This window comes from Salvelinus sp. IW2-2015, unplaced genomic scaffold, assembly GCF_002910315.2.
Source record: "Salvelinus sp. IW2-2015 unplaced genomic scaffold, ASM291031v2 Un_scaffold1391, whole genome shotgun sequence".
Lineage (NCBI taxonomy): Eukaryota > Metazoa > Chordata > Actinopteri > Salmoniformes > Salmonidae > Salvelinus > Salvelinus sp. IW2-2015.
Genome location: NW_019942879.1, coordinates 183,034 through 197,129, shown reverse-complemented (window position 1 = coordinate 197,129; position 14,096 = coordinate 183,034). Strand labels below are relative to the sequence as shown.

At 41.4% G+C, this 14,096-nt stretch overlaps 1 protein-coding gene across 1 annotated transcript; it reads left to right on the top strand.

The window, feature by feature from the left end:
- The first annotated feature begins 797 nt into the window (after window positions 1-797).
- Window positions 798-10,848, top strand: LOC112070688 (uncharacterized). Its single transcript, XM_024138125.2, has 5 exons — window positions 798-1,212; window positions 2,115-2,206; window positions 5,244-5,327; window positions 6,717-6,887; window positions 8,156-10,848. Exons 1-5 carry the CDS (start codon window positions 1,140-1,142, stop codon window positions 8,348-8,350), a joined length of 615 nt encoding a protein of 204 aa, XP_023993893.1. The 5' UTR covers window positions 798-1,139; the 3' UTR covers window positions 8,351-10,848.
- The last annotated feature ends 3,248 nt before the right edge of the window (window positions 10,849-14,096 follow it).

Sequence of the window (14,096 nt, the reverse complement as noted above, 5' to 3'; positions counted from 1 at the left end):
TTTTATTTTTGATAAATTAGCAAAAATTTCGAATAACCTGTTTTTGCTTTGCCATTATGTGGTATTGTGTGTAGATTGATGAGGGGGGGAACTATTTAATACATTTTAGAATAAGGCTGTGGTAAAAGTCTGTGGAAAAAGTCAAAAGGGGTCTGAATACTTTCCGAAGGAACCGTACATGTAGCAGAGATGCGTTTTGGACTTCACCAACAGGCTGTTCCCTCATTGCACACTATCCCATCACAGGCATCTCCAAGGTAAACTGTGACTACAATGCTGGAATGTGATGTCCTCCTGGCTGATTTGGACCCTAATATTGGGATTCCCAACCAAGATAACTATTTAGGCTTCTTACTTTGTAAACGTTAAGATACGAAAGCGTGATGTTGTGTGAACGTAGTCAATAAGTTACATTTAATCAAATAAATAAACTATTTGCATTAGTGTGTTGTATAGTCTGGTTAATGGTTAAACCTATCTAGTCTGTCATGAAGAATACAAACTAGTTCATTTACATTACATTTAAGTCATTTAGCAGACGCTCTTATCCAGAGCGACTTACAAATTGAAAAGTTCATACATATTCATCCTGGTCCCCCCGTGGGGAATGAACCCACAACCCTGGCGTTGCAAGCGCCATGCTCTACCAACTGAGCCACACGGGACCAGTTCATTTCTGAATGATTGATCGAGTAAAGTTGGATTTAGCCTATGATCTGTCAAGAAAATGCAACAGAAAAACCTTTATTACATTGTCTCAACATTATGAAAAAGGCTTCGGTGTGCTGCTATGAGTTCAGTGGCTACTTAATAACCCGTCAGCCAAGTTGCCTCCTTGGCGACTGCGCGCGCGTGTCTATCAACATCGTACAAGGACTGTTTGTTGTCCGGTGCCCGGCGACGTCACGGAATTTGAGAGCGCGACAGTGCGCCCAAGGACTCAAATACTGTGGCAAGTTAACCGACGTGAGTTTCCCTGAACCGACTCTTGTTTGGAGCTCGTCTCTCTTGCATTGAAATAGTACAAGGGATAAGGAAAATAATCAGAATCTATGATCTCGGTCCCTTTGAGGAAAACAGTCCCCTTTTACCCTCTGACTTCATGATCCAATTGGGTTTAGATAGTCTATTCGCCAGAGATGTCCACCGCTGCAACTCCAACCACCCCCTCTCAGTTAACATCGGATCAACTCACGGTCATTGTGGCAGCATGTAAGTAAGATTTTAATCTCTCAAAATGTCAAATTTTCCATGAAACTGATGGTGACATTTGACCACAGATCAGAATCCGATATAATCTTAGGCATATTTTTGTAATTAACCCATCTGTTATGATCAACAGGCGTATTGGCATGTCACTTTTGCCTGTTACATTAATAGCAGTTGTATGTGTTCATTCGTTTTCTTTGGACAAAACACAACTATTGTAAAGTTGTAGAAAACTGCAACAGTGTAGCCTATGTGGACCACTGACCTATGCTATAGATCTGGATGGGGAGTCTGTTGCTTCAGCAGGTTGTTCACACCAGTGATGGATCCTTTTACTTCATCAAATCACTGCTGTGGTGGTGTGATAAGGAATATGTTGAATACACTGTTCGCCAGCTGCTATCACTGTAGATAGCAGCCTATTTGCCTACCATGTTAGATGTGAAGCTTTCTATTTTTAGAACCTATCTGTATTATCTTGAAGCTGCTACTGTTCCTCTTGGACTTGTTTTGTATCAGAAGATGAATTACATGGTTGACTTCACATTTATATTTGATAGTAAATGAATTTGAAGTGTGGAAAATCGACTGCGACTAACATTACAATAGCCAATTATCCCTGTCCACAGATTGAAAAACATATTGTGAACAGCGTTCCATTAAATAGTCTACACAGTATGTCCACACAGCGTTTCAACTTAATTACCTGTGACCTGAGCAAGAAAAGCTCTGTCCCCTAGCAACAGCATATTACAGTGTTCTGAACACTATAATAAACTATTACTTTACATGAATTAGACTGGGGCATTACGTAATGTACCTTTTGTACAAATGCATGTCCATTGTCATTTTGATGCATTGTTAACAGCGGGTGATGAGTTCTCTCTTCTCCTCTCCTTTACTAGTTTCAGGTCTGGTGTTCTTTGTGGTGATCGTGGTGCTGCTGTCCATATACCGTAAAGAACCTCACTGCTGCAAGGACAACCATGGAGACATGGTAAGGACCTTGAGCTCACTCACTATATTTTATTGAAAGATACAATTAATAAGAATGTGTCACTTGTAAACTAACCATAAATTAAAGTTCGGCACAATACAGATTAGATGTGACTGAGGCCAAATGTACCATGCAAATTAAATGTAGCGCCATTAAGAGGTGTCACGTTTAATTTGCATGGCTATGGGAACAGGCCCAGAATAAACTTGATATGATCACTGTAAAACCATGCATTTGCATTTAATGGAATTAACAGTGGTTTGGCTATAAACTTCGGCTTCCATAACTATCTCTGAGTGCCAAAGGACTCATGAGCCATAGTGTGTGGTGAGGCAGCATTGACAAATGCTATTGATACCTGCGCCAATCTTGTGATGTGTCAACACCACTACAATGAGAATATTACAAACAGATTGTTTAGCTAAACATTTGACTCAAAACATGTTGTATGAAAACATAGGAATGGCTAACACAGGGCGGAGGAAAATCTGATCTTGACTGCAAACAAGCATATCCTGCACAGCCTACTGGCAAATCTCACCCAGAAACTGGATACAATATTCAGTGTTCCACTGAGTGAGGAACACAAACACTGGCACAGAGGAGGAGTCTTCTGTATCACTGTTGACCTCCTTTCCTCTCCCTCCCAGAGAATAGAACTTAGCAGACAAGAGTATCTTATATGAATGGTACCATGATGGATGCCCAAAGTATGGAGGTTCATACATATCAATACTATTTAACAACTTCAAACTATGACCAATATTCAAGTCCCTAACTTGGTACAGGAAATAGGGAACAGGAAGTATAAACTCTCCATGGAGGTCAGTTTTCAGTTTTTGCCCATCCTCCATGTTTCCTCTTCCTGACCTGCGTCCCTGGGGTAGGGTTAGTATGTTATCTCTGGAGAACAGGGACACTACTCATACCTTCCAACTCTTTCCCTTTCTCAGACAGACAGGAGATGTTGGTGTTTCCTTTCTCTGCTATGTTTGGCTCTGGCCTGAACAGATTAGAGAAAAGTTTTGCTGTCTCTTGTCAGGAATAGACAGGCTTGCCCTCTTGTACATGTCAGCCATTTTGACCTGCTGTCAGCTAGAGTAACCCACACATGACAGATCAGACAACATTGCTCGTCACTATTTCCTACCATATTGTCAGTGTGTGGAGTGGAGTCTAGTCTATATAGTAAACAGTGGGTGACAGGGTGTAAATATGGAAAGATCTTGGTGGGTATGGAGATGACCTCTGGGAACTGTACAGGTGACAAAGTGTTACTGGGTGAAAGAATACACAGCTAGCTGGCGGTGTGAGCAAAGTAAAAAATCAAGTTTCCTGATGATTTAAGTTGTTTTTTATATAGAAACAGATTTGTTGAAATCAGTTTGTTGTTTTTGGTCTCCCTGTTATGTCGTTTACACATTCCCTGAAATCCTATCCAGTCACCCATATAGTCATAGTGACTGGTTAACTGAGGCATGTTGCAGAAGAGGGTGGTTTTGTTACAAGATCATTACAAGGACACCAACCTGAAGGCAAGCCAGATTGCGAGGGAGGCTCACATGGAAAAAAGCCTCTATTATTGTTTTCTATGGAACGTTTACTTTCCTCTATATGTGTTGTTGCCACATACCTTTCCCTGCTTCAGTTTGCTCCATGAATAATGGCCAGACCCTCCTGTGGGTGTTGGGGACAATGGCTCTCCTTCAGGTCGCGGCACTGAAAAAGGCACACTGCCGATGGGGTCCTCCCCCCACTTCAGCTCTGATTTTACACGGTTGTGCTTTTTCACGCTGGGTGAATCAGAGGCAGTAAACAAAAGGACATCTCCCCTTTTTATCCTGAAGACTTTTTTCGCCCCTTGAATGTGCAAACTAGCGAGGGAAGGTGACCTTTGACATCAATGTTTCTGTGGCGTCTCTCTCTGTCACATGCTGGAGGGGTGGTGACAAAGGTCAAACCGCATCACTGGGAACGTGAGTGATGTCCCCGTTCAGGCAGACATCAAAAACTGGCCCTGATGTTTTGAAGGTGACCATTTTGTCAATATGAACAAGTCTACTTCCCTATGCGTGATTCGCAGTGGGGAAATTTTCCTATGTAAATTGCTACAACCGTTCTCCTACTCATCACGCATCCTCATTTTAATTTATTTAATTTAACCTTTATTTAACTAGGCAAGTCAGTTAAGATTAAGAACAAATTATTATTTACAATGACGACCAAACCCTAACCCGGACGACGCTGGGCCTATTGGGACTCTCAAGCACGGCCGGTTGTGATACAGGATTGAACTCTGTCAGGCAAAAAATTCCTTTGTTGTAATGCTATGTAATGTCGTCCAAATTAACTATGGGGGACATAATGTGTATTTGAGCATGCTTGTTAAGAGGAACCTGCTACAGTTACAAGGGAAGAGAGAGATGCTGAAAAGGTCACACTGTGTGGTTTCTTGCTAGGGACCCTGGTGACACAGTAGGACACTGCATTGTCCCCAATACAAAGAGACTCATTTAGGCCCAGGGTAATCACCTAGTTTTCCGGCAGGGCTTTTGAAGAATTCCAGCACCTCATACAGTGTGAGCCTGCCTAATCTTGTTTGAAATGGGTGGGACTGGGAGGAGGCACGGAAATCGTAGGGTGGTCGTCTTATAGGCTAGATCATTTATGGTATTGCTAAAACAGTCAGGACCAAGACGAATGAAACAAGGCATGACAATTGGTCAATGAGGCTGAAATTAGGGAATGCCTTCCTAATTGGGATGTTGGGCTAGCCTCGTAATTACCAGACTGATTACCACTGCGTTATCAAAACAGAATGTAAGCTCGCAAGACTTTCGGAATGTTGTACAAGGTTAACGTTGGGCAGATCGTCGACATTCAATCTCTATTTGAATTAGATTCTCGTTGAATCTCAAATATAAATGTAGGGTTGTTAGAAGTTGTTCAGTCATCTCTGTAGTTAATGTGCTAATGGAGGGTTCATCATACTATAGTCTAACTCACATTAATCACTGTTCCCTCTGTCCTCCTGCAGGATGCCCCTCAGTACTACAGCAGCAGACAGACACTGGTGGGAAACCCCTGTCTGGAACAGACTCACGACAACACACACTCACAGGTAAGAAGGCCCGGCACTGGGTGGGTCAATACGTTTTCAGTCAATACGTTGTCAGACCCAGTGATACCTGTGTGTCAGGTGCGGAGCTAGGGGGGGGGGCTTATCATTTCCAAAGTCGCTGGTATCATAAATGCATTAATACTTGAATGGTCGTCAATCATCATTAAGTAGCTTATACCTGCCCCCGGGATTATTAAGCACACAGATTGATACAAGGCAATGTGCAATAAGCAGACAAGTCAGAACCATGGAGAAAGAATTAGGCCTAGGCTACACCTTGCTCTTTAGATAAGTCAGACAGTAAACTAAATAACATCAATCATGCAAGATCAGGTAGACTGCAGTCTACAACATAAGCAGTAAACACATCCACATCAATTTGATAGGCTATTGCTTTCTGTAGTCAAGCACAAGGAACTGAATCCCATGTGTCTACTACTGTGCTATAGTTCAACCTAATTATGTAATATAGAATAGACTACTTTTGCTTTCATATGCCATTTAAAAACAAGTAACAGGGGAGAACATTATAGTAAACCTACTTACCAAACAGATGTGTCGTGTCATGTGGTAAAAGGTCATTCATGCGTAATCATGCAATGTAAAATTGTAAATATATTTTGAAAAGTCCAAAGAACAGGCAGAATCTAATCTGAACTAACATCTATATATATTGTCGAAAATAAGAAATTATATGGTTTATATCCCTGAATAAATTGTCTTTCAACTTAAAATTGAGCGCATGAGACCCTTCTCAAATTGTCACTCTTTTTAAAAAGTAACCATTCCAGTCATGAGATGTGCATCTCACTTGCAATTCTTTGCTTTTCAAAAATATTATTTTCTATTTATTTTGTTATGTATTCCATAATATTCTACCTATAAAATAGAGGTGTCTTGACTGTGATAAGGGCACAGGAATATAAAAGTGTATTTTCTACTAAATTAACAAACAAGGCTATGCCAATGCAATTTCATATAACCATAATCACCAGCAGCGCAGCACCAGTCTCAGGCCAGGGCGCCCCTCAAGGGGGTATAGCGACACACTGCTTTATAAAATAAGCAATACCGGCTTAGACCAATTCCAATATTTAATAAAATCATATTATATATACATTTGTCATGTTTTATAGTGTTAAATAATATTTATTTGGTTTGGTTTTTGGTACAATGTTTTTCTTGTAAAAAATCTCCAGGAACAGGAGGCCCCGCTTCTGCTGTGTGTGGATAGGTCTATTGCTCTGATGCGTATAGTCAGCAGTGATGCACTGACAAGGATTCTCCATGACCAAACTGACACCAGCAGTATCTTCCATCAAAGTGTTTGTGACATTTCTCTAACTGTTCCATTGTGTTCCCCGGCTGTCTGCATCTTCTCTCCATCAGTCAGGGCAGCTGTTCCTTATCGGCCTGCCCTCCAGCTACCGCCTGCCTACCCTGGAGGCGCCCCTCCCCAGGCTGCCCTCCTACGAGAGTGTCAGGAAGAAGGACCGCCAGAGACAGATACACATGATGATCGCTGACCGTTTCGGCCTCAACGGCTCCATCCTGACTGAGGTAAGATACCGGGGGGTGGACGGGTAGCATTGAGATAAGTGGCATGTATCCTCATAAGTATTGAACGCTGCCTCAGCTGCCTGAAAGTGTAGGTTATTGAACGTTACCAAAGTTCATCTTTAGTCCATTATTAAAGAGCCTCACATATATAATCTGTTGTTTACTCCAAAGTGCAGTGACCTATAAAAGAGAATAAATGAGAGGTTTTGTTCATTATGAATGTGCTGTCACAGGATAACTGGAGCTTGTTCTAAGATGAAACACTATTCAGAACGCCGTAAATAGGAGCCCTATCATCTCATCTTCTGCTGTAGTGATGCACAGACTGCGCATTCCCAGGTTTTACCGTGTTGATCTTTCGCCGGGGCTTTGACTTGCGTAACGCTCGAGCAAACAAGGTAATGAGAAAAGGGCAAATCAAACATAATTAAAGCTTGCATCCTCAGTGTAAACAGTGGCAGAGAATGCAGCTTTGTGCTTTCTTTCTCCTTTACTTGTCTTTTTTTGCTCCTCTTTTTCTTTAATAAATGTCCCAGCGAATAAGTGCCCTCCCATCAGTCTCCCATTCTGTCACCGGTAGCTCAAAGTGGCCCCTGTCAGACTTTAGAGGGGGTCTGATGGCCCATAATTGCCCCGTCTGTGCTGTGGCCGTAGGGGCTGGAGTGAAACTTTGTTGCGTTGTACGTGTGTGGTGTTTTTATAGGCGTGCAGAGCTGTCCTTGCCGCCCGCGGGGGTCCCAAGCAATTAAAAGATAAGGAGTTAGTCAGGGAGTGAGKAGCTGGCTGATGACGGAGATAGGCTCTGTACTGGAAGAGTGATGCTAAAGGGAGCCCGGGTGCTGCCAACCTAATCTGTCATGTAAACGCTAACATGATGCCATTAGGTTTGATGTTAGAGATCATGTATCAGCCAATACACGCTAGGAAACACCTACACCTGGGAAATGGAGTCTCTAATCTTAGATGGGATGTAATTTTAGAAGGTCATGGGTTATTTTGTTGTGTGTGTGGAATATATAGCGTTTAACATTTTCAGTACGTTTTATAGCCTCTCAATTATGAGTGTTAACATTTTATTTATTTTTTAATTAACCTTTATTTTAGGAGGGTGACTCATTCTAAGTGGCTCACTTTGTCACAAAGTATAGCTTGATATGATGAGCCGCGACACACTCAAATCAAGCCATCCACTCACCCATTTGACACGTACCCACTTACCCTAGGTTCTAAAGCAGTGTTAACCAAAGCTTACTCTTTCTCACCCACAGCCCCCTCCAACGTATGAGGAGAGCATCCGCCACTCCATTGAAGTACCCTTTGACATTCTGGGGTCTGTAATAGACGCTCCTCATCCCCAGAACATTTACCCTCCACACCCTGGCATAGACCTTACCACTCAGTCAGAGGTAACCACTCAGTGCCCGTCCACTCAGGATGCCAACAGTGCCACCCTACCAGTCTGAAACCTCAGACTCGCTACTGACACACGATGACAAGGACAACTGGAGTATTGATGCTTTTTATCCACCTTGATGTGCCAAACTGGTCAGAGGATAACAAACAATGGAAATGCACACATTCTCAATAGGTTGAATCAGATCCAGCAGCCAAAGGGTTGACTGTACTGTAGGAACATCCTGCAGTGACAGTATGCTGGAAGATAGTGACCAAAGATAGTGAAATTCTACATTGCGGGTTACTCCATACTGACAAACTTGAATGTCTAAACACCTCTAGTCAGTTGTGATTTTAAACTGGAGCCTAAATAAGATTGGTGAACTGGGAAGACTTGGATTGCCATTCTTCAGTGAAAAGGGAAACCGTCCTGTAGATGACCAATACCATGACTATATGTGTCTGAGATGGCAGGTTCTAATGCCAAAGTKAACYGTAAGAGGAGACAGGCCAGGTAGAAAGACACTCCATGGCAAATGTGCTGCTGAAAAACAAAGACCATTTTGCTGTGAACAGAAAAAGCACCAAAAAGGGAAGAACGATCTTTAGATAAAAAAATAAAAAAAAGCTCATATTTTCTACATTTCATTATGGTACCCCCATTTGATAATTTTATGGATTAAAGTAATCTGGATTATTGTTTTTTGGGGAACTGTGTTGTTGCAAGTCCTTTTCTGAGTAAAACCACTCTCCTCTTTTAGTGCAATGTCCGAGCCAAAAACGTATAAGCGTGAGTTGTAAAATGCTCCTATGTCCTACCCTGCTGAGCTTGGGTTGTACAGCTGAGCCAGCTACAACTTGTGTGTTAGTCTTGGAACCTGTGAAGGGTGAGTCAACAACACCAAACCTGTGTTTGCTCTGGTAACGGGTCTTAAAGGCCCAATGCAGCCGTTTTTATATCAAATCATTTATGGGTAACAATAATGTACCTTACTGTAATGGTTTTCCATTAAAATGATCAAAATTGTATTTTTGTTGCTTTTAAGCATTAAACATTTTAACAAGCAATAATTGTGGTCTGAGTAGGGAGGAGAAAAGGGAAAACAAGTTGTTATTGTTAGAGAGGTTTGGAACTCTTTGTTATTAATCTATTAACTAATTTACCACCTGGTGATGTCACCAGGCAAGCTGAAACTCCACCCATGCAAAACCTGCTGTTTAGAAGGTCCTATGTAGAATGTATTTTCAACCAGGAAATAATACTTATCAAATCTTGTTAGTTTCATCAGCTGTTGTACAATATGATGCAAAACACAGAAAACTGAATTTTGACTGCACGGGGCCTTTAAGATAAAAGGGAAAACATTGGGATTCTGGGAAACGTTAACTAATTAGCTAGCTTTGTTTATTCAAGAGCTCTGTGAACAGTGAATGAGAATAGTTGTGTAAAAAGCTTTTTTTATTTTTATTAACTGGGCTGCCTGTCTTAACAGTCCCTGCACAAGCTTGAGAAGAAACCAGTATGAATGACAAGAAAAAGTATGTAATATTTCCCTCACATCATGTCTGAAACAAAAGTATGAGGTTTCAGCAGCCGTTAGCAAGTAGAGACAAGTCTATTCAAAAGACAGCAATTGTGAAATACTTGTATGTTTATACAAGTGTAAGAGTGAGAATTGGAGTTGATAATCATTTATAGACCTGTGTCTATAAATTCCTGTCTGTCACGTAAACTAATTGAGATGGTGGTGGCTTCTAGATAAAGACATGTTTAACATMGCGCCTGTGTGCTGTCTCTGTCTGGCCTTAATGTCCACTAGTTTCCTTTTCACCTCATTTAACACATGATTTACTTAACAAAAGGCACATCTCAATAGGTGGTCCAGGTATGACATGACATGGAACAAGCAGGGGGAGGGGCAGGTGGCACTTTCCTCTTTTGTTCTCTATTGCTCCTCTATTGTTCCTCAAACAAGGAGGAGGCTGATGACATCACATCTGACCATCTCCTTTTATTTAACCTTTATTTTACTAGGCAAGTCAGTTAAGAACAAATTCTTATTTACAATAACAGCCTAGGAACAGCGGGTTAACTGCCTTGTTCAGGGGCAGAACGACAGATTTTTACTTTGTCAGCTCAGGGATTCGATCTAGCAACCTTTCGGTTACTGGCCCAACACTCTAACTACTAGGCTACCTGCCGCCCCAAACCTGCCACTCCAAAATCCTTGAAGTTAACTGAAAGTTTGCGGTTGTCTCAAAAACACTATTTTGCTAAAAACATATTTTTTTAACCCTTTAGTGTATGTATTTATACTTGGGATATTTGAACAGGAAAAGTAAAACAAAATCACTGGAGGACATCTAACTTTCACTTTCCGAACCCTCTAAACTGCACATTACATTGGTGGGAGCAGTGTTTTTGTGCATTTTGAATGACCCTGGAACCTAAGTATTATACAGTGAATTAATTACCTGTAAGTTTACTTTGAGCCCACCAAGTTACATCTGACCTGTGCACACACATTGAACATATGTATGTAAATAATAAACTGTTATTAAATCATATTGTATTAGCCACATGCGCCGAATACAACAGGACCTTACAGGGAAATGCTTACTTACGAGCCCCTAACCAACAATGCAGTTGGATATACGGATGAGATTACGGATAAGAATAAGAAATAAAAGTAACAAGTAATTCAAGAGCAACTAACAATAGCGTGACTATATACAGGGGGGTAATCTATATTTTCTTAATCATGTAAATTGTTACTTGCAATGGCTGAATTGTTTTTAAAAGTCATAATGACACTCTATGGAGGAAAATGGATGCATCTGTTTCTGAATTAATGAACATATGTTACCTCTGTGCCTTGTCAAAGTCCTTCTCCATCCATTGTCACTCAAAAGCTTGACCTCTGATGGCCAGCTATAGAATTGCAGTCTTGAAGATTACACCATTTTAACTGAAAACTGAACCAACCCACCCCATACTTTTGAGACACTACTCTCACATAAACATAATGTCACAGTCAGTAATATATTTAACTCATTAGATGAAGTGTCTACAAGGGTTCCATTGTCCTGCTGTTGGGTGTCTAATGAGAGAGAGAACAAAAAGAGGCACTCAGAGGTCATTAAGCTCCTCACAGTTGGGCAGCACAGCTGGAAACAGCCTAGGGGCAGAATGAGAAGACACTACAGGATGAACAACTTCCATCAYCGTCTTCTGACTGACAGACACAAAGTGCAACTGTTTGGTAATCCCCTTGAGCTCTTGTCGTAAAAGATGAGCCCCATATAGCTAATTAGGTCTTATGGTCGTTTGATCCCTTAAAATACAGACCACAAAAAGAGGTGACATGGGGTGCTCTCTTCATCATTGGCATCTCAACAGCTAACTAAGCATAGAGATTTGGCATTTAGGGGATTAGCACATGCTATATTGAAAGACAGGCTTTGTTCAATTTACAATTACTTTCTGATAACCCTTCAGATTTCATTGAAGGAAAGCAAATAGCAGTGGATTTTTTCTTCAGTAAACGTCCTAATCTTCATAGCCCTTTACACTCGTGCCTGTATATGGATTGAAAAAGACAGATTTGGGCACTAATAAGTGCCTAAATTGGAATACAGTTACTGTACAGTAACATGCTATACATGACGTCAGAGTTCTGGCTCTGTGCTTCACAGTGCTGTATGGGTTTTGACTGACAGCCGTTCTGAACTTGAGCACCACGCGTGACAGAAGTTTCCTCAATCACTCCCAGTAATTGGGCAACTATTGTAAATATTTTGTTGTCTGAGTGAGGGAAATGACGTAAATTAAGATGAATCAATGTATTCTGAAAGATGAGATGTTGAGGAATATAATAAATACAGCTTTGATGTCATACGAGCAACACAAACATTCATGAGTCCAAATGTGAACTTCACATTTCCAAATCATAAAACTCATGTCATATACAGTGTCAGTGTTTATGATCACTATGTCTGATGTACAGTTACCAGTAGACATGGCATCATACCCTGTTTTTTTTTAACAGAATGAGACGATTTGTTTATTGGGAAGAATATTCGCCGCAGTACACACACCTGAATGTACTCATGACTATTTTCTGTGCGCACCAAGATTACAATCAGTTTCTCTGAATTGTCTTGTGAAAGCCTACCACTGTAAGATGTTATTTTATACTAGTCGTGTTGGCAATAGAACAAGCTTTCAAATGATGCCCACCTGACCCAGATTGCGATGTTGTAATGGAATGTTTTTGGATTGCGTAAACAACAACAGTAATTGTGTGATGGCAGGAATGCAGGGCTGTGTTCCAAACTAAACAACTACAAGTGTGCTTGCTCTAGTTCCTCAACAGTACAGCTAGGAGAGCTAAAAAAAATCCTTATAGTTGAAGACTCTTCTTTGACTCATAAAAGTGCATTGAAAATGCTTAGGGACTGTGCACACTTTGGAGAGGTGTGTGGCCACTTGGAGAGAACAGTTAGTCCTCTCGAACCTACTCACTCAGACCCATGGAATTTTTGGGGGGTCTTATGTTACACCTACCCCATATTCTCCAGGAATAGTCTTATCATGTTACAGAATCTATCCAGAGTAGTTTTAGATTTTGTTATCAAGAAATGCATCAAAAAGTACAGTAAATGTAAAATGCACAGAAAATCAACAGTGTAATGTTTGGATTTAGTCTTGTGTAAGGTGAACTGCTGCGTCCTCACCTTTGATCTAATAATTTTCCCATCATCTCCAAACTGTTCCCTTTCAATTGCTACCATGGTTATGGATATGCGTTTCATATAATTTATATTGTACACACACACACACAGAGAAAGTATTTGAACCCCTTGCCTTTTTCTACATTTTGTTACGTTACAGCCTTATTCAAAAATGGATTCAATAGTTTTTCCCCCTCATCAATCTACACACAATACCCCATAATGACAAAACAAAAACAGGTTTTAGAAATGTTTTGAAAGTATTCAGACTCTTTACTCAGCACTTTGTTGAAGCACCTTTGGCAGCGATTACAGCATTGAGTCTTCTTTGGTATGACGCTACAAGCTTGGCACACCTGTATTTAGGGAGTTTCTCCCATTCTTCTCTGCAGATCCTCTCAAGCTCTGTCAAGTTGGATGGGGAGCGTTACTGCACAGCTATTTTCAGGTCTCTCCAGAGATGTTCGATCAGGTTTAAGTCCAGGCTCAGGCTGGGCCACTCAAGAACATTAAGAGACTTGTCCCGAAGCCACTCCAGCGTTGTCTTGGATGTGTGCTTAGGGTCGTTGTCCTGTTGGAAGGTGAACCTTCGCCCCAGTCTGAGGTCCTGAGCACTCTGGAGCAGGTTTTCATCAAGGATCTCTCTGTACTTTTCTCCGGTTATCTTTGCCTCGATCCCGACTAGTCTCCCAGTCCCTACCGCTGAAAAACATTCCCACAGCATTATGCTGCCACCATCACCATGCTTTACCGTAGGGATGGTGCCAGTTTTCCTCCAGATGTGATCCTTGGCATTCAGGCCAAAGAGTTCAATATTGGTTTCATCAGACCAGAGAATCTTGTTTCTCATGGTCTGAGAGGCTTTAGGTGCCTTTTGGCAAACTCCAAGCGGACTGTCATGTTGCTTTACTGAGGAGTGGCTTCTGCCTGGCCACTCTACCATAAAGACCTGATTGGTGGAGTGCTGCAGAGATGGTTGTCCTTCTGGAAGGTTCTCCCATCTCCACAGAGGAACTCTGAAGCTCTGTCAGAGTGACCATCGGGTTCTTGGTCACCTCCCTGACCAAGGCCCTTCACCCC